Source organism: Anomaloglossus baeobatrachus, chromosome 5, assembly GCF_048569485.1.
Source record: "Anomaloglossus baeobatrachus isolate aAnoBae1 chromosome 5, aAnoBae1.hap1, whole genome shotgun sequence".
NCBI classification, from domain to species: domain Eukaryota; kingdom Metazoa; phylum Chordata; class Amphibia; order Anura; family Aromobatidae; genus Anomaloglossus; species Anomaloglossus baeobatrachus.
Genome location: NC_134357.1, coordinates 350,822,546 through 350,848,444, shown reverse-complemented (window position 1 = coordinate 350,848,444; position 25,899 = coordinate 350,822,546). Strand labels below are relative to the sequence as shown.

Genomic DNA, 25,899 nt, shown 5'->3' with positions numbered 1-25,899 from the left:
TCTGTTTCACCCAGGGAGATGTGAGTATGCGATCCTACAACCATGTGGGTAATACAGTGGAGTGAATTGCATCATCTCATCAGACCCTACCTTCATCAGGATCTTGTAGTCTGTAGTATATGGCAATCCTGCTGCTAGGATGACGATGGGCTGACAAAGGGAGCACTCTCTGACAAACTTCTCTTGCCACATTTGGCATCATGGATAGCTATTAGAGATGGGTGAATAGTAACTATTTGTATTTTGGATAATGCTTACCGAACAACAAGTACTATTCCAATATTCATCACAAGAAAAATGCTAGGGTTCCCCATTGACTTGCATTAGGTTTGTTAATTGTGATGAACACCGGAATAGTACTTTGGGATTCATTATGAATAATCCGAACACTAATACTTACTATTCGCCCATCATTAAAGGGAACCTGTCAGGTGCAATATGCACCCAGAACCACGAGCAGTTCTGGGTGCTTATTGCTAATCCCTGCCTAATAGTCCCTGTATATATTAGTATAGATAAAAGATCTTTAGAACTACTTTAGCTGCCCTGTTAGTACACCCCTTTGAGCATGCTATAAAATTCAGCATCACCAGCGGTGATGTGCGTACCTGTGTTCATTGTGACCGCGCTTCTGAATGCCCCGTACTTCCAGTCATGCGCAGTATAAAGCTGGGTGTATGCTTCCCGGCTTCAGAGAGGTTTACTGCGCATGACTGAAAGTGCTGTGCATTCAGAAACGCGGCCACAGCAAACACAGGTACGCGCGGCACTGGTGGTTACACTGCATTGATTAGCATGTTAGTACGCCCTTGTGGGTGTGCTAAAATGCTAAGAGGGCAAACTAGTCGGGGAATATAAGGCTATGTGCGCACAGTGCGTTTTTCGCGGCGTTTTTGCGTGTTTTTCGGGTGCGTTTTTGGCCTCAAAACTGCAGGACTTTGCTTCCCCAGCAAAGTCTATGAGTTTTCATTTTTGCTGTCCGCACACATCTGTTTTTTTTCAGCTGCGTTTTTGTGGTGCCACAAAAACGCAGCATGTCAATTATTCCCGCGTTTTTCACTGCACTTTTCATCCATTGAGTTCAATGGGATGTTGAAAGACGCAATGAGAAACGCAAATAGCTGCGTTTTGGTGCGTTTTGGTGCGTTTCTAAGACCAAAAACGCAGCTATAAACGCAGGAAGTGGGTAGTAAAGTGACGTGTACAGGAAGAGGATTCCTTCTGTCAGTATATACAGAAGCGTGAATCCTCCCGATACCGTCACCGCTGCGTCCACCTCCCGTCCTGTGCATGTATGCTGCCGTGCGGCGCCATGTCTGGGCGGGAGGTGGAAGCGGCTGCCAAAAAACAAAAAAGTTAACAGTAGAAAAAAAAAAAAAAAGTTATACTCACCTGTCTGCAGCCTCCCGGTGCCATGCCCGCTCCCATCTCCTCTCACGGTATCGCCACCCCCGCTCCGGCTGTGTGCAGACGGCCGGGAAACCTCCGATGGATGCAGGACCTGGCGATGGATCACCTGATGCAGTCACCTGACGCATCAGCTGATCGTAAGTATCGCGGTGACGCGGGCGCCCGGCCGGTATCAGCGGATTCGTCAGGAGACTTCATCCCTGATTACCGGCAGCTGCTGCAGCGATCAGACAGGATCAGACTCCCGCCCCATCGCTGCAGGAGCTGCCGGTAATCAGCACATAAGTGAGTATTATTTTTTTTATTTTTTTTTTGCACCGATGCATCAGCTGATTGTATAAACGGCTTTTATACAATCAGCTGATGTGTGATGGGATTCACGTAGTTTAACCTGACACATCATCTGATCAGTATGCCTTCCAGCAAACCGATCAGATGATATTGGATCCGGATTGGACGGCGCGGGACCCTGACCCAGGATTACTGCGGAGGGGGGTTCTTTATTTCAATAAAGATGGAGTCACTAATTGTGTTGTGTTTTATTTCTAATAAAAATATTTTTCTGTGTGTTGTGTTTTTTTTTTTTTTTTTTTTATCTTTACTAGAAATTCATGGTGGCCATGTCTAATATTGGCATGACACCATGAATTTCGGGCTTAGGGCCAGCTATACAGCTAGCCCTAACCCCATTATTACCCGGCGAGCCACCCGGCATCAGGGCAGCTGGAAGAGTTGGATACAGCGCCAGAAGATGGCGCTTCTATGAAAGCGCCATTTTCTGGGGTGGCTGCGGGACTGCAATTCACAGCGGGGGTGCCCAGAAAGCATGGGCACCCTGCACTGTGGATTCCAATCCCCAGCTGCCTAGTTGTACCCAGCTGGACTCAAAAATTGGGCGAAGCTCACGTCATTTTTTTTTTTTTTTTTTTTAAATTATTTCATGAAATTCATGAAATAATTAAAAAAAAAAACGGCTTCCCTATATTTTTGGTTCCCAGCCGGGTACAAATAGGCAGCTGGGGGTTGGGGGCAGCCCGTACCTGCCTGCTGTACCCGGCTAGCACACAAAAATATGGCGAAGCCCAAGTCATTTTTTTTGTTTGGGGGGCAAAGAAATCCTGCATACAGTCCTGGAAGGAGGATGCTGAGCCTTGTAGTTCGACAGCTGCTGTCTGCTCTCCTGCATACACTATTGGATGGAGGATGCTGAGCCTTGTAGGTCTGCTCCCCCTGACTCTCCCTCAAGCATACAGTCCTGGATGGAGCATGCTGAGCCTTGTAGTTCTGCAGCTGCTGTCTGCTCTCCTGCATGCACTATTGGATGGAGTATGCTGAGACTTGTAGTTCTGCAGCTGTCAGCTCTCCTGCATACATTAGTGGAGAATGAAGAACACATTGAAGAAGGAAATGACATCAGACTTTTTTTTTTTTTTTGTTCACTGATAAAAAAACGCATAAGGACGCAGTGAGCAAAAACGCACCAAATCGCGGCAAAACGCGTGCGTTTTTGCCGCGTTTTTTCGACGCAGGTGCGTTTTTGTGCGTTTTTAGCGGCCACAAACGCAGCGTCAAAAAAACGCAGTATGCGCACATAGCCTAACGCTCTTGACTAATCTCTGTGCTCATTAGCATAAGATAAAAGATCTTTAGAACTACTCTTTGTAAAGATCTCCTTATCTATGCTAGTGTATACAGGGACAGTTAACGTCCAGTCACACACAACGAGATCGTGAACGAGATCGCTACTACGTCACACTTTCTGGATCGTTTGAGTCGTTGTTGAAATCGCATGTTGGGTGTCACACATAACGGGTTTATGAACGAGCATGCGTCCCGTATAACGATCTTTCAAATCGTTGGGACCCTGTCACACAGCAACTATGTTAACGATTCCTCTCCCATTAGGGGCGTAGTAAAATGCAGTGAGTCACGTAGGCGTGCATTTGCGTCGCCTTTTCCATACCCCCCTCCGCTTTCATTGGCGGCCAATACTGCGTTCTGATTGGGCGGCCGGGCGGGCGTCGCCTTTTCCACACCCTCCGCTCTGATTGGTGTCCAATACTGCGTTCTGATTGGGCATGCAAGGGGCGTATCTAGCGGTTAAATTTTGGATCGCGTCACCCTTTGTCACTTCTTTTGCGCTTTGCTTTGAGATAGAACCTGCGTCTCTCCGTCTCTGCGTCTCTACGTCTATAGTGACATAACTACACACTATTGTTCTCAGCGCCAACCAATGGGTGCAGAAGGGGCGTGGAAACGGGGACGCAACAACACGCCTTCGTGCATCTCATCTAGGTCGTCAACGAAATCGTTAATAGGGTGTCAAACATACAGATTCGTGCAGCCCAGCAGGACTCCAACGAGCCAAAAATGGCCCAAGCTGTTCGGCATCGATCAGCGATTTCGCAGCAGGGGGTGAATCGTTGGTACGTGTCAAACGTGACGAGATCGCAATTGAAGTCGTTCTTGTGTCACAGAAACTGTGACGTAGTAACGATCTCGTTTACGATCTCGTTATGTGTGAAGTGGCCTTTAAGGCCCAGTCACACACAACGACTTACCAGCGATCCCGAAAACAATGCGACCTGATGGGGATCGCAGGTAAGTTGCTGGGAGGTCGCAGGTGAGATGTCACACAGTCAGATCTTACCAGCGATGCAGGAACAATACAGGTCACAGTAGCAACCTGTATAACGATCTCAGCAGTCACTGTGACCCTGTCTCACAGTGTCAAACACAGCGATGTGTCCTGCCCAGCAGGACATCGCCTTTGAAGAAAATGGCCTGGACCATTCTGCAACGACTAGAGATCTCACAGCAGGGGCCTGATCGCTGGTAGATGTCAAACATAACAAGATCGCTAACGGGATCGCTACTGCGTCACAGAAACCGTGACTCAGCAGCGATCTCGCTAGCGATCTCGTTATGTGTGACGGGGCCTTTAGGCAGGAATTAGAAATATGCACCCAGAACTGCTCGTGGTTCTGACGGGTTCCATTTTAATAGTCCTCATGGACCACAAACTGAATTGCTCATCTTTGATATGTGTTTCAAATAGTGTGAAGGGTTCAGGGGTACTTCACACACAGCGAGATCGCTACTGAGATCGCTGCTGAGTCCAGTTTTTTGTGACCTCATTAGCGATCTCGCTGTGTGTGACACTGAGCAGCGATCTGGCCCCTGCTGTGAGATCGCTGCTCGTTACACACAGCCCTGGTTCGGTTTTTTATTGTTGCTCTCCCGCTGATAAGCACACATCGCTGTGTGTGACAGCGAGAGAGCAATAATCCTGAATGTGAATGGAGCAGGGAGCCGGCGTCTGACAGCCTGCGGTAAGCTGTAACCAAGGTAAACATCGGGTAACCAAGGTGGTTACCCGATATTTACCTTCGTTATTAGCCTCCGCAGCTCTCATGCTGCCAGTGCCGACTCCTGCTCCCTGCACACGCTAAGTTAAGCGGTGTGAGCTGGTAACTAAGGTAAACATCGGGTAACCAAACCCGATGTTTACCTTAGTTACCAGTGTCCGCAGCTTCCAGACGCCAGCTCCGTGCAAGCGCAGCGTCGCTTGCACGTCGCTGCTGGCTGGGGGCTGGTCACTGGTAGCTGGTGAGATCTGCCTGTTTGACAGCTCACCAGCGACCATGTAGCGATGCAGCAGCGATCCTGACCAGGTCAGATCGCTGGTCGGATCGCTGCTGCATCGCTAAAGTGTGAAGGTACCCTAAGTCAGCGACTCAAGTGTCTATAGTAAGGGAAAATTGAACTGTACTGTTGACCAGAGAGCTATTATATTCTGTTATTCTGTCTTTTTACAAATGTAAATCTGAAACAAAAAGAAAATGCCCTCAGCTAATATTGTAGTATGTACACTTGTCCTACACAGGACTGACAAATAATTGCACAAGGTTAGGGGTGCTTCACACATAGCGACAACGACGTCGCTGTTACGTCACCATTTTCTGTGACGTAACAGCGACCTGGTAAGTCGCTGTTATGATCGCTGCTTAGCTGTCAAACACAGCGACGCAGCAGCGATCATAACATCGCTACATGTGCAGAGAGCAGGGAGCCGCGCACACTGCTTAGCGCTGGCTCCTTGCTCTCCTAGCTACAGTACACATCGGGTTAATTAACCCGATGTGTACTGCAGCTACATGTGCAGAGAGCCAGAGCCGGCAGCACAGGCAGCGTGAGAGCTGCGGAGGCTGGTAACTAAGGTAAATATCGGGTAACCACCTTGGTTACCCGATGTTTACCCTGGTTACAGCTTACCGCAGCTGCCAGATGCCGGCTCCTGCTCCCTGCTCGCTTCATTTCGTCGCTCTCTCGCTGTCACACACAGCGATCTGTGTGTCACAGCGGGAGAGCGCCTTTGAAGAAAACGAACCAGGGCTGTGTGTAACGAGCAGCGATCTCGCAGCAGGGGCCAGATCGCTGCTCAGTGTCACACACAGCGAAATCGCTAATGAGGTCACTGTTGCGTCACCAAAACCGTGCCGTAGCAGCGATTTCGGTAGCGATCTCGCTATGTGTGAAGCACCCCTTAGGGTCTTGAGAAAGGTGTATTGTAGCCCAGAATTTTCATTGTCTCATGAGTCCATTGATTACAAGCAAGTCGTTTCTTATTAATGCTGGATGGTTTAATAATACCATATGATACATTATTTATCTGTTTCATTTGCAAAATGCTGAGCTCTTTAATTAATGGCTTCATCAGGAGACTAAAAATGGTATCCATTTTCCGGCTTAACTTGCAGACCCTTATGCATATCCTAACAGCTTTGAACTTTTTAGGGTGAACAAAACCAATTTAATGATTTAAAACTGGTTTATATACACACAATTGTCCAAACTTGGGATCTGCTGTCCTCATGAAATTGAAGATTCCTGCTTTTCCGGTTTCATTGTTTGTCTTACTTTACCGTTTACTGTTGCTAAATCAACTTTGACTGTGATAACGATGCTTTTCCAGTGTATCATGTAACAATTAGCATTATTATTTTTTTCCTCTGTTCTCTCCCAGATAATATTTTCCACCAGATTTTATACTCCAGTGATCCTGAACTCTCTAAAGCCAGAGATATATTGCGGAAAGTAGAACGCCGTCAACTCTACAAGTATGTGGGACAGACGCGGCCAAATGCAGATGCCAGGATTAAGCCGGTGAGGACATAGTGCTGTGTTGTCAGTTTCTTTTTTATTTTACAAACTGAAATTGCTTTTTTTTGTTGTTTTTAATTTTACCAAGTCTGTTGTGTTACAGGATGAGTATGATAAATTACCGGCTGACCTGGCAAATTCCATCCCTCAGCCCAGTGTATCAGATGTCAAGCTCAACCCTGAAGATTTTATAGTGGATGTAAGTTCTCTCCATCAATCACATAAAACATTTAATTATACTGACATTTTCTATAATTGAAATTAATCTGCAATGTATATAATAGTATATGCAGTCATTATTCTTCTCGTAGTGGTAAATGCTTAAATGTAATGTTATGGTGACATGGGTAAAGACAGAATAAGCTCCTGACAGACTTTTTCAGTAATGATGTATGTCCTGCAGGAAGAAAGAATTGGACATGCTAAAATCCAACATGTCCAGTCCTTCTATCCTCTGACACTAACATTAGTGAACAGTCGGACCCCTGTAGAAGATGTTGACAGTTGATTCAGTCAAAATTGTTACAAAACTTAAGAATATGACCAGCTAAAAATCATTATTGATGTACATATAGATTGTGTTTTAATACCCTGGGGTCTGTTTTACACTCCTCCCTCTGTGTAGGTCATTCACATGGATTATGGAATGAAGGAGCAAAATCCAATCAACAATGTGAGATTTTACTGCAAGAGTGACCTCACTAAAGCTATAAAAATTACCAAAGATCAGGTATGCTAAATATACAACTGCGCCAATTAGTCTTGAGTAAATAAATTTGCAAACACCGTCAGTTAAGTCATGCTGTTCTGTGTCCAGCAAATCGTGTCCCCCCCCCCCCTTCCCTTTGTGTTTCAACATGCCATCACAGAAGGTAAAAATAGATGTCTTAAGCTGGGGTCACACATAGTGACGCAGCAGCGATCACGACGGGCGACCTGACCTTATCAGGATCGCTGCTGCGTCGTTACATGATCGCTGGTGAGCTGTCAAACAGGCAGATCTCACCAGCGACTAGCCAGCAGCGACGCGTGGAAGTGCTTGGTAACTAAGGTAAATATCGGGTAACCAAGGAAAGCACTTCTCTTGGTTACCCGATATTTACCTTAGTTACTAGCGTCCGCCGCTCTCACGCTGCCAGTGCCGGCTCCCTGTTCCCTGCTCTCCTAGCCAAAGTACACATCGGGTTAATTACACGATGTGTACTCCAGCTACGTATGCAGGGAGTAGGGAGCCGGCACTGGCGGCGTGAGAGCAGCGGTGCTAGTAACTAATGTAAATATTGGGTAACCAAGGAAAGGGCTTCCCTTCGTTACCAGATATTTACCTTGGTTACAGCTTACCACAGGCTGCCAGAAGCAGTCTCCCTGCTCGCTTCAGTTTGTCGCTCTCTCGCTGTCACACACAGCAATGTGTGCTTCACAGCGGGAGAGCGAGGAGCAAAAAATGAAGCAGGACATTCAGCAATGATCAGCGACCTCACAGCAGGGGCCAGCTCATTGCTGGATGTCACACACAGCGACGGGACGTCGCTGCTACGTCACAGAAAATGGTGACTTAGCAGCGACGTCGTTGTCGCTGTGTGTGATACCACCTTAATACTCAATGATGCTGGTTTACTTGATTTTGAAAATCCATGTCAGAATGGCTGACTAATCCGGAGTTCTTCTAGCTAAAGAATAAAATGGTTCGAGACCAAGTGTATTCAGTGTTACACACCTGCCCCGAATCCAGTCTTTGCTCCCTTCACCCTTGTCTGCTGAACTCTGTTGTGAGCTACGTCTGGCTTCGCTGGTGGTCCCGAGTGCTATCATGTGATCGTTTGCATGGGCCTGTATAAGGCCTACAGAGACACACACCGGGGTTTTTAAAAAATATGGGTGAACCACCCCTTTAATACATTGTCTAGATAGATATTATATTGAGAAACAATGTTTCTCTCAAATACCTTACGTTGGCAATAGTGCCTGTGAGTGGCGCTATTGCAGACCGCTGTTCCCCGCTCCATGACCTCGGGGATCCAGTGACGTCACGTCAAGTTCCTGACACCGCGGCCGGCCGCAGTGTCCGTGAGTGATGGGCTGTGGGAGGTGTTTCACCGCTCGTCACAGCCCATCAGTTCCCTCCTCCCTCACAGCAAAGCACTGCAAGCAGGAGACATGCTGAGTTATGACAAGCGGTGAAACATGCCCACAGCTTAGTGAGTCAGGAAGACTGGGGCCGGCCGCAGGGATGTGACGTGTCCGGATCCCCGAGGGTCACGGAGCGGGGAACAACGGTCTGCAATAGCGCCTCTCACAGGCACTATTGCCAACATAAGGTATTTGAGAGAAACATTGTTTCTTAATAGAATATTGATCTAGACAATAAACACTATGGGTGAACCACCCTTTTTAAGACAGTGTTTTGAGTCCTGTCTGGGTGCGGCCTCCACTACCTCTGCTACTTGCTTCCTGATTCCCTGTGGTATCACAAGGAAATGGATAGCATGTGACTTAAATAAGTGTCTGAGCAAAGGGTCTGAATACGTATTACCATGTGATATTTCAGTTGTTTAATAAATTTGCAAACATTTTTACATTTCTTGGTTTGTTTTTTTTCTGCCAAGATGGGGTGCAGAGTGCACATGAATGAGAAAAAAATGAACTTTTTGAATTTACCAAATGACTACAATGAAACAGACCGAAAAATTTAAATGGGTCTGAATACTTTCCATACCCACGAATAGAGTAGAAATCCAGCAAACTGGTCCAAAATAGGTTAAAAATAGGTTCTTTCTTTATTTCATGTTCAAGTTAAAAAATGTTTCCATCATGAATTCATAGGAATAAACGTGAGCGGACGCGTTTCGAACAGAGTTTGTTCTTAGTCTGTCTCTAGTAAATGGACACTGACAGAGTGATTAAAAAGACATGAAACCGGACATAGAATCTGAAAAGACTGCACAGGTTCAAGGTAATTAATTGGAGTAGTTCGACTCCCATGGGAAATAAGTGGTCATATCAATACTAGAGATGAGCGAACCGGTTCGGCTCGAGGTCGGTTCGCCGAACGGAGGTCCCGTTCGAGTTCGGCTCGTCGAACGTTCGACGAACCGAACTCGAACTGCATAGGAAACAATGGCAGGCAATCACAAACACATAAACACCTAGAAAACACCCTCAAAGGTGTCCAAAAGGTGACAAACAACTCAAACACATGGGAAAGTGACAAGGACATATACTCATGCGAAAACAAAACAGCTGGACAAGGAAAAAGAGGAGGACACACAGATATATGAGTATATGCAAGGAAACATCGATTCCATTGTTGTGCAACTTGAGCCCTGCTCATTTTAGGCTTCCAATCTTGATAAATTGCCTGAGCTCGCCACGTACGCCTTGGGGATCTTGTCGTGTCCTGCAGCCAGCGTTCTCTCGGAACCTGTCTTCAGTGCTGCTGGGGGTCTGCTGGCAGATAAGCACACGTGTCTGTCCACTGACAATGTGGACATGGCTCTCAGAGGACTTTTCTTCCCCTGGGTCAGCCAGGGGACGGGAAAGGCACGCGTATTTTTGAGAGTGCTTCATGCAAAGCATCTTTTTTCTTTTTCAAAAGGGGGCTCAACCGATGCCAGTCAAGTGGGGTGTGTGTGGCCCAGTTGGTGGAAACGAGGGAGACTGTGGTTGGAGTCCCCTCGCTGTGTTTTACATGCTTTTAGAAGGGCATGACATGGCTTAGAGGTTGACTTTCAGCATCTGGAAACTGTTGGCTACCAAAATGCTGCCTTTCCAACCTTTTTAACCGAGGATTTTCGAGACCTTATGCCCATCGCAGTGCCCCAAGAGCCGATGCCCAGGCGCCACTCCTTCTCCAACAAAGGCGTGCACGCGCTAGACCAGCATGTCGCACTAAACATCACTGATTCCTTGAGAAACTCTGTGTGACAGGGTGCATTTCACCACAGATAATTGGCCCAGTAAGCATGGACAGGGGCGTTACATGTCGCTGACTGGGCAATGGGTTACTGTGGGGAGAGATGGAGAAGGGTCTGCTGTACAAGTCTTGCCGTCCCCACGAGTTGTTTCAATCCTTCTTCTGTATGTAGAAGTTAATACACTGCTTCTGCCTCTTCAACCTCGTGTGGGTCCTCCACCTTGGCGCAAACCCTGTGTGGTCAGGCCACCCTTCCTTGTAACTGCGCACAAGGACTACCACACACCTCCTTACTATGCTGGCAGCAGAGCTCAATGCCATCAGGCGGTCAAAGGTTTACTTTGAAATGTATGGGAAATGTGAGTCACACCGCTGAGAAGTTGTGGATGGTTAGCTCTGGAGACCGAGTTTCATCAATGGTTGTCTCCACTCAACCAGCAGCCAGGGAAGGCCGGGTGCGACAATGATGCAAACATGGGTGCGGCCCTTCGCTGTGACAATGTGACACACGTGCCTTGTGTGGTTCACGTGTTGAACCTGGTTGTCCAGCAATTTTTAAAGCACTATCCTGGCCCACATGGCCTTCTGCAGAGAGCACGGTGTAACGCCTTCCTTGATCCACACACTCAGATGGGCTATAAATGATAGGCTAGAGGGAAGCCACTCACCAAGCAGGACCCCTAGAACCCTGAAACCCTTTAACCCCTATACAGGGATTAGGAATTACACAGGGCCCAAGGTGATTAATACCTGTGGAAGGCTGCAGTTCCAGAGAATAGTAGTCAGGCAGGGTCAAAACATTAATTGAGGAACAGAATGGGACGGCCAGGACTTAATCAGAAAACAAGCAGAGGTGAAATGCGGATCGGCCAACAAGGTACATGAACAGCAAGCAGGAAAAGTAGTCAGGTAACAAGCACACAAAATCATAAAACTGAACTGGGGGTAAAAGCAGAGCTATGTCTGGCAGTGGTCTGCAGACAGGATGGGCATAAAAAAGGGTGTGGTGTCTTCCCATTGGTTGTAGCTGAATGATGGTATTTCATCTGTGAGATACCCACCAGCTACATTCAGCCAGAGATTCTGCATCTGTCAAGGTAATGCAGCCCAGTGGGTGAGCATAACCTGCGTCCACCTGCGCCGCTGGCATCGACTCCTCTCCCATCATCAGCACTATGCATGAAAGGAACACGTTGTCACCTGGCGACCGGAGTACAAATTGACGGAGCGGACTCCGTTGGTGACTTAACAGCCGTGTGCGGCAATGATGCAAACCTGGCTGCGGGCCATCGTCAGGGCAATGTGACACACGTGCCTTGTATGGCTCACGTGTTGAACCTAATTCTCCAGCAATTTTTAAAACACCATCACGGCCTACATGGCCTTGTGCAGCGGGCACGCTCGCTATGTGCTCACTTCCATCGTGCGCACACAGCAGCTCAACAACTTTCGTCGCTACAGAAGTCTTTAGGTCTGGTGGTTAAACGCCTGAAATGCGATGTGCCCACACGCAGGAATTTGAATCTGCACATGTTGCAGCGTTTGTGGCAGCACCGCCGAACCCTGCTGCAATACGTTATGACATATAGCCTGGGATAACTTGATCCAGAGGTGGTGCAGATCACGCTGCTGGAGTGGTGTCAGATCAAGGACCTATGCACCCTGCTACACAGTTTACAAATGTCGACGAAGATGTTTAGCACTGGCAATGTCATTCTCAGTGTGACAATTCTGGTCATCTACATGATGGAGCACACTGTAATTATTATTCGGAGTCAGGTGTTGGGACAAGAGGAAGGGGAGGAAGTACAGGAGGAGTCATATGCGGAAGGGATAACAAGATCTACGAGGTCCAGATGGTCAGCGGCACCTATGCGGCAGTCATGGTGAGGGAGAGGGATTAACAAGGGCGCATAGTATCAGCAAAAAGTGTTGAGGAAGGTGCAGGAGCCCATGAAGAAATGGAGGACGAACTGGCGATGGGCATGGAAGACTCAGCAGATGAGTGAGAGCTTGCTCACATTTCGGTTGTGGGGAGAGGGCAGAGGAAGGAGGCACGATTCTCACCTCTCTGCCACCAACACACCAAGGACTTGGTCCTCCTGGATGCACAAGACACATGAGCGCCTTCTTGCTGCACTACCTACAACATGACCCTCGGATTGTACGAATTCAAAGTAATCCAGAATACTGGGTTGCCACACTGTTAGATCCCCGGTACAAGACAAAATTTGGCGAAATAATTCCTGCCATAGAAATGGACGCACGTATACAGGAGTATCTGCAGAATGTGGTACGCAATCTTAGATCTGCTTTTCCACTAAACACCAGTGCTGCACAGAGTGAATCTCAACGCTTTGTCATGGATAGGAGGAAATGGTCTTTTACTTGTCCACATCTGAGGGACCGAGGGCTGGCTGCTGTGCTGAGATGGCGTTGAGTACGGTGTCCCTGCAGAGTTGCACTTTTGGTCATATACCAAAATGAGTTGAAAAAGGACAGATGCTGGTGGAAAGGGGAACAGGTGTGTTGGAAAGGGGAAAAAAGTTTGTGTCCGTGGGTTTGGTGGTTAAGCAACAGTAACATTTGCTGAAGAAACACCATCTGTTACAGTGGGACTGGCAGATTTGGATAAAGTGGTATATACTATGTTACCGCTATATAACGAAAATTAATAAGAAAAGAAAGAGAAAGGTATATATCCCCATCAGCAGTCAGTGTGCACCGTGCTCCCAGTTGGAAAAGGAGAGGTTGGCAACTGGAAGGTTTGGTGGAGGATACAGAGCTGTGTGGCTATGAAACGAATAGTAGCCTGAACCGAGTTAGACGCCATTCGGATCTGGAGACTGGGAGCCCTGTTAGCGTCACAGGGTCCACACGCCCACCCAGCCCAGGAACTCCCTGTTAACAACACAGGGGCCATTGAGTACGCTGACCATGTGCGTAGGGGCACACCTGTGGACAGCAGGCGCATCAGCAGCAGCAGGCCTGTTAATGCCACTGGGCTGCACAAGCAGGACTGGTAGGACAGGAGCTGGTCTTAACCGTTCTGCGTTACCAACTGTGGTGGTGGCCTGCATCAACACCCTATCCCTGCCTACCTCTGGCCTAAAGCCGCAATGGGTTCAACACATGGAGGTGTGCTCTTTCGGAGCATAATAGAAGACTGCGCACCTCCTTGTTGGCTCCAGCCCCTTTTATAACCTGGGTCCGCCCCAAACCAGGGTGAACCACAATGCACCTCCTGGAGACAAAAGCAGAGTGACACGTCATGAGTGGCATAACTAGCGTCCTATTTGGAACCGCAACTTCAATGATGACCTCATGGCTGCCATGACCCAAACACCTCACCAGTCATCGTCTGACCATCAATAATGCGGTGACAAGTCATACGGGTGGACCTCTGCAAGCCATTTGGGAGGACACCTGATGCCCTGTGGTCTATATGGGACCCCCACATCAGGGGCAGGGCCAAAGAGTTCATTACCGGACCTAGTCTCTGATGCAGTAAGTGCCTGAGCATGCTCAGTAGCATGAAATACAGTCTCTGAAAAAAGACTATCAGCTTTAGCATGGTGTCTAGGCACAAAACAGGACTTAGACCCGGCACGGAATGCAAGCACCTGTGCAAAGAGGCTTTTCACACTTAGTGTGGGAGCATGCGCTGTATCCCGAAATGAAGACTTAGCGTCAGGAATGGCACAGTCAGGCTGAGCATACTCACTAGGCGAAACACTGTAATTAGGCTGCAGCTGGGGTAAATCGGCACACGCATGCGCACTAGCTGCCTCTCCACACTTAGACGTGGAGGAGAAATTGCTCTTGGAGATGCTGTCTATGAACAGAAGGAAAAGCTAAAGGAAGCCTGACTTTCTATCCCTCCGAATTATCAAATGCAGCAATGAATTCCCTGAGTTTGCTATAACATTAGCGTAGCAAAATGTGCATGAGGGTGTCATGTAGAGGTGCTATAAATAGCTTGGCACCAGTGGGGCACTAATGGAATACAACAGCCAGTTCTATGATGCCACTAAATGGCAGTATTTTTTGCTATCATTATAGCTTATTAAAAACAGAGCAGGAGGGTGTCATGCAGAGGTGCTAGAAATAGCTTGGCACCAGTGGGGCACTAATGGAATACAACAGCCAGTTCTATGATGCCACTAAATGGCAGTATTTTTTGCTATCATTATAGCTTATTAAAAACAGAGCAGGAGGGTGTCATGCAGAGGTGCTAGAAATAGCTTGGCACCAGTGGGGCACTAATGGAATACAACAGCCAGTTCTATGATGCCACTAAATGGCAGTATTTTTTGCTATCATTATAGCTTATTAAAAACAGAGCAGGAGGGTGTCATGCAGAGGTGCTAGAAATAGCTTGGCACCAGTGGGGCACTAATGGAATACAACAGCCAGTTCTATTATGCCACTAAATGGCAGTATTTTTTGCTATCATTATAGCTTTTTAAAAACAGAGCAGGAGGGTGTCATGCAGAGGTGCTAGAAATAGCTTGGCACCAGTGGGGCACTAATGGAATACAACAGCCAGTTCTATGATGCCACTAAATGGCAGTATTTTTTGCTATCATTATAGCTCATTAAAAACAGAGCAGGAGGGTGTCATGCAGAGGTGCTGCACATAGATTTGCACCAGTGGGGCACTAATGGAGTACAACAGCCACTTCTTGTATGCCACTAGGTACACTGAGTGTTTGCTAGTATAATGGCTTAGTAACAATGAGTTTGAGTGTGCAATGCAGGCAGACGTGCTGCAAATATCTTTCCACTAGTTTGACTACACAAAAGTACAATAGCCACGTTTAGGATGCCACTAGGTACACTGAGTGTTTGCTAGCATAATGGCTTAGTTAAAAAGAGTTGGAGTGTGCAGAGGACAGGAGGGTACAGTGCCAGGATTGTGGGGCTCTGGGTAGAGGAATGGAAGCCTGCCTTTCTATTCCCTCCTAATGTTGAAATGCAGCGACGAAATCCCTGACCTTGGCTACACAGACGCTGTCGCTGTTTTCCGGACCTGTCACCTATGGCTCTGACCCTACCGGTTTGAGCCCTTAAAAGGACTGATGGAAAGTGCTCTCCCTAAGCTGTCCAGCGCTGTGTATGGAGCGCATACAGCTGTATCAGCGATAGGACTCAGGACGGAGCTGCGACAGTGATGTCTGACACCAAAGACGCAGAAGAGATAATGGCGTCCTGGAGGAAAATGTCCGGTTTTATAATGCAGGGACATGTGACATGGACATCCTATCACACATGCCGTTGCTTCTCTGGCTAAAAGTCCACTTAGCTGTGTGTGTGTCTGGGATTGGCTGACATGCTGGCCCGCCCCACAAGACGCGCGCGCTTAGGGAAGGAAGACAAGGAAAAAAAATGGCGATCGCCATTATAGAAACAGCAGTGATCTGAAGGCGCTGTTCCCGCACACTATACACTGAAATGTCATAATAGTGTGAGTCACAGAGTGACTTACACTATTACAGCGGAGAGCCAGCTAGGAATTAGCTGTTTTTTTGCTGCTAGAACCGTTCTCGAACGTTTCTAGAACTATCGAGCTTTTGCAAAAAGCTCGAGTTCTACTTCGATCTAGAACAGGCCCCAAAATCACTCGAGCCTAGAACTGGAGAACCTCGAACCGCGCTCAACTCTAATCAATACACATACAACTTATCTTTCTTTAAATTCATACCCAGGGGAGTTCTAGTGTACCCACTGTATGCAACAACCATTTCTTTGCATACCTGCGCGTTTCTTACCAACATCTCTCAAGAGTTTAATGGGAGATACTCTCCTTTATTAACAGTCAATCCCCTTTTAATCTTAAAATGTTTCCAAAAACCTATTTCATAGGCCAATCATTATGATGGTCACTCCCCAAATTTCATAGCCTATTAGAAGGATGACTTTTATCCCTTCATTTATTAATTAGATCCAAAAGGAGTCCCTTCGATCAGTATATGTGGGAAGGATCCAGTGCGAATACTTTTAGGGTTGGTGGCGGTATAAGCGCCGTGCCATTAAAGTGGTTGTCAGGGCTGCCATAGCTGTAAAAGGAAAGTCTAATTGAGAACGTTTGTCCTTGCACAGAGTGCAACAGCAGCATAATCAGACTTATAGGTCATGCAATGCTCCTCTAGGAATGTAAATATGCGAATACCTTCTTCAGTTGGATGATTACATTATACCACCTCCTACACTAGTACAATTAAATTTCCTTGGTAATCTGACCTTGTGCTTAGGATAGTTGTAATGATGGAAATGTCTATTTTGTGCCTGCTTTCAATTTTGTGTGTCCAAGAGATCTTGAATTGGTGGTTAGTTGAAATATATGATGTGTTCGGCCATTAAATGGCATTTAATTATATTTAACGAACAAGACGAAATGCTTTTACTCTGAATTTGGATAATGCTTTTATTATTTTGTATGTAATTTATATATTCAATTATATTTCTGTATCTTTGTCAGGTTTCACAGCTTCTCCCAGAGAAGTTTGCAGAACAGATTATTCGCGTCTACTGCAAGAAAACAGATGAAAAAAGTTTGACTGCTTCTAGGAGATATTTTGTGCAGTGGTGTATGAACAGGGATTTCTCCAAACCTCAGGTCTGTGATTGCAGTGGAACGTTTTGGTCTCTCTGTCTCGGGTCCATCCCTTCAGCTTCCTTGGATCTTGCAGAAGAGTAATAATCCTGCTGACAATTAAAAATTTGTTTGATTGAAGCTTGATTTTTTTTTCCTTTTTATACATACATTTTTTTGTATGTTAATAATAAAACATGGATCAAGATATGGTTTTTCATTTTTTTTTGTTTCCATTATAACCTTGCAGTTACATTGTTGTTAACAAGGACTGTAGGTCACTTAAGCTGGGTTCACACTAAGCGACAGCGACATCGACGTCGCTGTTACGTCACCATTTTCGGTGACATAACAGCGACCTTGTAAGTCGCTGTTATGATCGCTGCTTAGCTGTCAAACACAGCGACGCAGCAGCGATCATAACGTCGCTGTGCTACATGTGCAGAGAGCAGGGAGCCGCGCTTAGCGCTGGCTCCTTGCTCTGCTAGGTACAGTACACATCGGGTTAATTAACCCGATGTGTGCTGCAGCTACATGTCACAGTGCAGAGAGCAGGGAGCCGCGCGCACTGCTTAGCGCTGGCTCCTTGCTCTCCTTGCTACAGTATACATCGGGTTAATTACCCGATGTGTACTGCAGCCACATGTGCACAGAGCAGGAGCCGGCGCTGGCAGCAAGAGCGGAGGCTGGTAACTAAGGTAAATATCGGGTAACCAGGGAAAGGTCTTCCCTTGGTTACCCGATGTTTACGCTGGTTACAGCTTACCGCAGCTGCCAGACGCCGGCTCCTGCTCCATGCTCGCTTCATTTCGTCGCTCTCTCGCTGTCACACACAGCGATGTGTGTGTCACAGCGGGAGAGTGACGACCACAAAATGAAGCTGGACATTCAGCAACGACCGGCGACCTCACAGCAGGGGCCAGGTCGTTGCTGGATGTCACACACAGCGACAGCGACGGGACGTCGCTGCAACGTCACAGAAAATGGTGACGTAGCAGCGACGTCGTTGTCGCTGTGTGTGACACCAGCTTTAGGCTTGAAGAGCACAAGCATGCTTGAGTGCGTTAATTGAGTCAAACAGGTTGGAGGCTCTTACTGGCTCGACTTAAGTAACGGGTATAATGGATGTCAATTATTGAGAAGTTCAGCCCTCTGCCCACATATATACAGCCAGCTATATACAGAGCATTTCGGGGGGTAGTGTGTGTTGTGTATTTAAACTTCTATACACACTGCATACGAACACGTTGTCTTTTTACCCCCATTTGAAAGTCAATGCAAGCGGCTCTCACTGGGGTGCCGGCTACCGTCATTCATTGAAGGCAGCCGCCTTTTTATGTCCGTTTGTTCACGAGTGAAACATCCAAGCACCTGCGATACTCAACCACGTGTATCCAAATAACCCAATGCTCGATTGAGTATCAAGCAGTGCTCGCTCAACAATAGTTCTAGTACTAGAATACAATAAGAAATATAAATCAAATAGTTTATATAGTTTTGTATTTTAATAAGACATTTTGAGAGCATGTTGTTAAGTGATGAGATTTGTATATGTTTGTAATGTATAGACAAATTATGTGGGTTTTTGTCTATTGGGTAGGCCACTGATTCCTAAATGGCGGGCAAATTGCTACACTTTAAGGGTATAGTCACATAGATTTTTTTTATTTTGATTTTGTAATGGGGCCACTTCAAAAACTATTTCAAATACTATTTGACTAAGCTTTGATGTGGATTTTTGAGCAGATTTTTTTTTTTTCAATCTTCATCAAAAAAGTGCTATAAGTCTAAAAAACAAAACCGTTGTGTGTCTTATGCTGTTTCCTAAGACTGAGTGACCTAAGATATGCACTATACATTTGGAGACTGATTATAACATTACCCATCATGATAAATCCCACAAATTTTTCTTGTTACTTTTAAAAAGTTGTGCAAAGTGACATAGGAAGTAGTATTCGTAGTGGAAAGTTCGTATTCTCCCACTTTAGCTTTATTATTGCGATATACCGTAACACATGCAGGTGTCTTGTCTGTCTGTGGTATTTATAAATTATTATTATTATTATTATTATTATTATTATTATTATTCCTTGTTGAAAATAAATCTCCCATTCTTCTCTTTCAGGATGGTGATGTCATAGCTCCAGATATGACGCCATTGAAGGCTGGCTGGGTTGACCATGAAGATGATGAACGCAATGATTCAGAGCATAGGGCTCTTGTTCATAAATCCAGGGTCAAACTGTTTGACAATTAACTGTTTTCTCATCTGCACGGACAGCATTAAGCGCCTGTTTGTTGTCAGGCTGACCATTTACCTTTCAGTATTTCAGGTAGTTTACAATTTATATGCTCAGATGACTGCTGTGTTTAAAAATCTGTCCAAGTTAGTATTTTTTTTTTTTTCTTTTTGTATTTTAATATGGGTGTTGTAATTTTTTCATTTTGTGTGTATATAGCTTTAAAGAACAAACACCACAGACTGTTAAGCCGTCTTTGATGGACAGATTGAATGTACTTTTAGCCCTCAGGGTTCACTCAGACACCGACATTTATTCTGCATAACAAACATACGAAAGGACAGGATCAGCTTACTCCTCAAGAGATTAGCATCGGGGTGCGGTGCACGGTGTCCTGGCCAGTTCCGTGCACTGCATGCTACTTGCTTAGATCCAAAAACAAAAATTGTCCAGCGCTCGCAAAAAGCTCCAAAAATATATATTAAAACACACGTTTTATTAATGTTATTCAAATGTATATATGAAAAATACGGCAGACGGGTCTACGCGTTTCAGGCGCGAGCCCTTATTCATGACTTCATGAGTAAGGGTTTGCCCAAAATGTATTTTTTTTTATACATTATGACATTAATAAAAGCTGTGTTTTTAATATTTATTTTTGGAGCTTTTTGCGATCACTGGACAATTTTTGTGTTTGGATCTAATCCTTATTCTGTATGTATTCTGTATCTGAACCCCCTGCAAAATTGCATTAAGGATATGGATTAGTAAACTGATATAATATGCTCGTCTGAATAGGGCCTTAATATCCAACTAATCCAACTATCCAACAGAAACCGAGCATGTATGGACTTTGATTACATATAGGTGGATAGGTGCATATGTATCTACATATGTTTAAAATTACACTTTTTTTTTTTTTTTCCTCCTGCACATAATGTTTGGTCATTAAAGGGGATCTCCTACTGGTTAATAGATGACCTTGTGACCTGCCATCACTTTCTGATCAGTTGGGGGGTGTCTGACTGTAAGTACTGAACAGATTCTGGGAGCCCAATTATGGAGGTAAAAACTGAAGTGGGTGTAGGACCCCAACCAGTCGTAGAGAGATATGCCATTACTTAAGGGGCTTATATAGACCTCTATTCAGGAGCATACAGCTCACCCCAGACTTGCATCTTCGTTGTTGCTGGGCTGGAGGACAAATGCTCCTCTTTTGAGTAACAGTAAGCAGTATAGTTCTGCTGAGCTAAATTTGCTAAACAGAACTCTCTCTTAGTACCACTTCTAAAGTTTGCACTGCTACCTGTACATGTGCATATAGTGATAAAGGGCCATTAAACAAGCCCAGGGCTCCCAGCAGCCCCTGTGTCTGGGTGGAAGGCTTGTGATTATGCAAGATTGCGAACCACAGCTACAGGCCACGAGGTTACCAGCATTGTCAATTGGTCTATAGAAATGAAGAGGCCAGAAAGCATTGACTCTGAACTCAAGTGAACTGTTAGATCCCAACCTTGAACATATATACTGAGGTCGATTTGGCTACCCTCAGGTGGTGGCAACGAGCCATAAATAACATAAGAAATTTAAAGCATTTGTAGCAGGAGAATGCCAACTACAAACGAATAACCTGAGAATACCCCTTTAAACACTTTAAGCTATACCATTCTTGTCAAGCATCTCATGAAAGCCTTTGTCTCTTGTCAAGGTAAATAACTGCAACACTGAACGATACAAAAAAAAAAAGTGTGCACTTTTATTAAAATTTTGTTCTGATTTTTGTATGAACAATTTCTACATTTAGACTTTACCGTAAATCTGATTATTTGGTTTCTGGTGTTACAGGTCTACATATTGCCATTTTATATTTCTTTTACGTTCGGTTTTAATGCGCAAAGATTTTGTTTGGTTAAAAAAAAGGATAAATTTATATATTTTATAATGTAAAGAAAATGGTCTATAAAGTTGCATTAACAAAATATCGCTACAAGTCAGGTGTGATTTTTATTCTATTAAATATTCATGTGCCGCCATGTCTCAAAAATGTAACATATCTCCAGGTAACCACATCATATGTAACACTTTGCATGTTTTGTAGCAAGTGCAAACTTTTTTATCCACACATATTCCAGTCTCCCTTTTTAAAAACTGAAGGTGAAGAATTAATGAACATGGTTATAATACCAAGTAATTAAAAACCTGCACTTTGGCGTTGTGGTGAAAAGACACCAGTGAGGACCACAAGGTCTCTGAAGGACTGCTGCTCCTCAAATGATCCATCTACCTCCTCATTTATAAAGCTGAACAACCAGTAGTATCACAGAAAGCCTTTATTAGAAAAAGGTTTTCTAGCACCCTCCATTGTTTGAAAATTGAAATTTTGCCATCATCTGTATTATGAGAATTAGGGCCAACTCATGGTGAGCTTATTTATTATTATAGGGCCATTTATTCCATGGCGCTGTACATGTGAAAAGGGTATACATAGTATAGACAAGTACAATAATCATGAACAATACAAGGCACAGACTGATACAGGAGGAGAGAGGACCCTGCCCGCGAGGGCTCACAGTCTACAGCGAATGGGTGAGGATACAGTTGGTGAGGGTGGAGATGGTTGTGCAGTGCGATTTGTGAGATGGCTGCCATTAGTTGTCAGTGTGAGGTTGACATGTAATACTCATCATACAGATATAGCAACTATCAAGCGATTGTTCTGATCACGCTTTTTTTTTTTCTTTTCTATAGGGATACTCTGGGTGCCTTTTAACTTTGTAGTATAACAGCCAAACTGCACAAATAGTATGCTGGCCCATAGTACAATCTAGGTGTGGGTGTGTGTACGATATATATATCTGTATGTATGTGTGTATATGTGTATGTATGTATGTATGTATGTATGTATATACACAGTGCCTACAAGTAGTCTTCAACCCCCTGCAGGTTTGATAAGATGCAAATAAGTTAGAGCCTGCAAACTTCAAACAAGAGCAGGATTTATTAACAGATGCATAAATCTTACAAACCAACAAGTTATGTTGCTCAGTTAAATTTTAATAAATTTTCAACATAAAAGTGTGGGTCAATTATTCAACCCCTAGGTTTAATATTTTGTGGAATAACCCTTGTTTGCAATTACAGCTAATAATCGTCTTTTATAAGACCTGATCAGGCCGGCACAGGTCTCTGGAGTTATCTTGGCCCACTCCTCCATGCAGATCTTCTCCAAGTTATCTAGGTTCTTTGGGTGTCTCATGTGGACTTTAATCTTGAGCTCCTTCCACAAGTTTTCAATTGGGTTAAGGTCAGGAGACTGACTAGGCCACTGCAACACCTTGATTTTTCCCTCTTGAACCAGGCCTTGGTTTTCTTGGCTGTGTGCTTTGGGTCGTTGTCTTGTTGGAAGAAACAGAGACAGTTACTATCCCGGGCAGCGCCGGGTGCAATGTTGTGAGGCAAAATTTTAACCCCGCGCCTTCCAATTTACCAATCAATTTTGCCCCTATCTACATAATGGGGAAAAAGTTAAACGAAAAGTGTTGGGGGCAAATTGACAGCTGCCAGATGTGAACAAGGGGTCTTAAAGAATGAGAGCGATGGCGCCAAAGAGTATATACCGTACAGTTGCTAAGGTGGGGCCCCGACATGGGATACTCGCCACACTCGGGGATATGAACACACACACAAAAAGCACCACACACTACCATGTACTTGAACACATATAGCACCCTCAGCACACATTTCACCAAGTGAAACTATTTAATAATTACATTTCTATCTATTTGTTTTGTGGTTTTTTGTGTGCAGAATACATTTTTGTTAATACATTCTTTCTTTATCGCTTCATTGGGGGACACAGGAAACCATGGGGTGTATGCTGCTGGGACTAGGAGGTGACACTATGCAAATAAGAAAGTTAACTCCTCCCACATAGTATACACCCACTGACCGGAGCTGAGGAGATCAGTTTTTGCTTAGTGTCCGAGGAGGGTGGACACGCAGGGGCTGCTCTCAGCCCCTCAGGTTTGTATTGTTGTGTTTTATTAATCTCTTTCCTTTTTGTTTTTCAGACACAGCTCTTCGGGCGACAGGGTGTAATCGCTCACCTTGCTCTCCCACATAGAGACCGGTCGCACAGAAGTGGGGTCCGTCCGCCACTTCCGTTGTTCTCCGTGTCTGTCTGGCAGGACCCTACCCCCCTAACACTTTCAAGCGGTTTGGGGGTATCCGCACAGAGGGACAGGCAGATGGTCCTTGCCCCCCTCCCCAAAAACTTTCTCGCTCTCGAGCCCGATTGTGGGGTAGGAGGACGAAGACCGTACCTAGGATGGAGAGGTACCCTTCCGGTCTCCCCTATCCCCGGGACGACCGTCGAGATGTCTTCACTCGCCTCCCAGGATGCATCCAGGATCACCTCAAGACAAGCCGGGACCTCAGGGTAAGTACTCTGCACTCCCCCGTCCCGGGTTATGGGGGGGAGGGATCCCGTCTACATAATCTCCTGCCCCTTCACCCTTTGGGTCAGGGGGTCCCATATCTCCCTTAGAGCCCCACCCAGCTGCGCTCCCCCGATCGTCCCCCCTGCCGTGGCGTCCACTACCCGGCATCCCCCCCCGGCGGCCTCCCCTTAAGCTTTAGTCCCCGGCTCCATTGCGGCCCGGCGTTTCCCCCCCATCCCCCGGCGGCCTGCCTTTAAACTTTAGCCCCCGGCTCCATTGCGGCCCGCGGCTCCATTGCGACCCTGCGTCCCCCTCCGGCGGCATACCTTCAAAATTTAGCCCCCGGCTTTGCGGACCCCTCGGTATCTGCGCGCCCTCCAGGCCACGCCCCCAGCCGGTATTCTGTCTGCGCGCGGGTTTTTCAAATCTCCTGCCTCTTTTCCTCTCGTGCGGCCTCAGTCCTCCTCCCGGCGTCTGACGTCACTTCCAGGTGCCAATCCCCAGCGCGCGTCATCCCTGCGCCTTCACCGGCCCTTCCCCCAGGGTAAGCGGCGCTGCCGCCGCTGCGAACTCCGACCTCCTCCACCCGGATAGGTCGATCCTGCAGACATCGGTGCCGCCGCCACGTCCGTGCTCCGCCCGGGTGAGCGCTGCTTGCGCCGCCACCAGGCCCGCTCCACCGACCGGGTAAGCGTTCCTGGCACCACCGCGACTCTCCCTTCCCAGGCTGTCTGCGACACCACCGCCGCAGGTTTGCGACGCTACGCTCACCCGCAGGCAGTGCTGGACCAAGCGCTCCCCTCTGACAGTGATTAAGGGCCCCTGCTCATCTTGCAGCATTCAGTGCGCCACATCTGAGCCCTCCAACAGGCACCTAACCCCCCTCAGGGCTCATTCTCCAGGGTACTGTTCTCCCTGAACATGCAGTCCTGTTGGTGAGGGGACAGGCCCATTCACTAGGATACCGCCTTGTGAAGCAGCCGTATGTCACACAATTTTATTGTCTTCTGTCTTGTGTTGTACACACATCCCTCCTAGCCCAGATGTGCTCCTGATTTCTGGGTGTTCATTGTCAGTTTGCCATTCTGTCCCCCAGATATTTACCGCCGGTAGCACTAATTACTAATCCTAGGTGTCCAGCGGTATTATGCGCCTGTGGCACAAATTACGGACGTCACTACAGCATTCTAAATCTTCCCCAGAGTACTGTCCTCACACCTGGTTATCCGTCAGGTTACGGATAGATTATAGCGCTCTACCCAGCAATCAGAAGTTCACATCTCGCTACACACGTTGTTACCCGGCGATCCCTGACTTGGCCTTTCCGTGATCGTTCCAGTGTCTCCGTGGACCGGTCAGTTTTTTCCAGTGTGTTCCATGCTTACGCCCTGTGTATTCATGTACCTGTCCTCTGTCCCACAAGTCAGTGTCTCTGCGTGCCACCTGACGGTTACAGTGCGCAGTTGCCTTTTTTCTCTACACTAGTCTCTACCTGTGCGCAAGTGACACCAGTGTGCCTGTGTTTCTTTATGTACTAGTTTTCATCAGTGTGCTAGTCTCCGACTTGTCCACTATCCAGTGGGCCAGCGTTTCTCTAGGCACTGACCTGCTCCTGTGTGCCAACGTTTCCCTGTACCTGTTCACTATCCAGTGTGCCAGTGTCTGTGTCATGCCTGATGTTCCAATACCCAGGTGCTTTGGGGATCCTGCCCGCTGTTCCGTGGGCCAGCGTTTCCACATACATATGTTTATTTTGGTGTATCAGGGTTTTCACAAGCCTTTACACTACTCAGTGTAACTAGGTTTCTATGCGCACCTGTCTACACCACTGTAACAGAGTTGTGTGAACCTTCCCACTGTTTAGGGTGTCAGGTCTCTATGTGCACCTGTCAGTTTCAGTGTGCTAAAGGTTTTTTTCTATCAACCCATCCGCCATTCTGATTGAGGGTTCCATAGACCTGTCCACTTGCCTGTGTACCTGTGTCTCTATATGTCGGCCCATCTACCAAGGTGCCAGTACCCACTGTCCAGTGTTTTCTCTATCCACCTACCCACCATCCGGTGTGCTAGTATTTCTGAAACGTACCCTCTATATATTGTGTGCAGCGTTTCTATATCCCCCTGTCTACTACAGCGTGA

The 25,899-nt window shown here is 46.4% G+C and overlaps 1 protein-coding gene and 2 long non-coding RNA genes across 3 annotated transcripts in view; 1 reads left to right on the top strand and 2 right to left on the bottom strand.

The window, feature by feature from the left end:
- The window catches only part of SAMHD1 (SAM and HD domain containing deoxynucleoside triphosphate triphosphohydrolase 1), a 124,629-nt gene extending 103,231 nt beyond the window's left edge, over positions 1-21,398 (top strand). Inside the window, exons 12-16 of the mRNA XM_075349910.1 lie at positions 6,437-6,576; positions 6,677-6,772; positions 7,199-7,303; positions 16,968-17,105; positions 19,207-21,398. Coding sequence (XP_075206025.1) covers positions 6,437-6,576; positions 6,677-6,772; positions 7,199-7,303; positions 16,968-17,105; positions 19,207-19,338 — 611 coding nt within the window. The 3' untranslated portion in view covers positions 19,339-21,398. The remainder of the gene's footprint in view (positions 1-6,436; positions 6,577-6,676; positions 6,773-7,198; positions 7,304-16,967; positions 17,106-19,206) is intronic.
- LOC142311459 (uncharacterized) lies at positions 16,888-17,214 on the bottom strand. The gene is made up of 2 exons (XR_012754272.1): positions 17,101-17,214; positions 16,888-17,017 (listed from the first exon to the last, which is right to left on the bottom strand). It is a non-coding gene; the product is annotated as an uncharacterized LOC142311459 (long non-coding RNA).
- A 920-nt stretch (positions 21,399-22,318) lies between the features above and the next one.
- LOC142311460 (uncharacterized) overlaps positions 22,319-25,899 on the bottom strand; it is a 61,636-nt gene continuing 58,055 nt past the window's right edge. The window contains exon 3 of the long non-coding RNA XR_012754273.1: positions 22,319-22,716. This is a non-coding gene — a long non-coding RNA (uncharacterized LOC142311460). The remainder of the gene's footprint in view (positions 22,717-25,899) is intronic.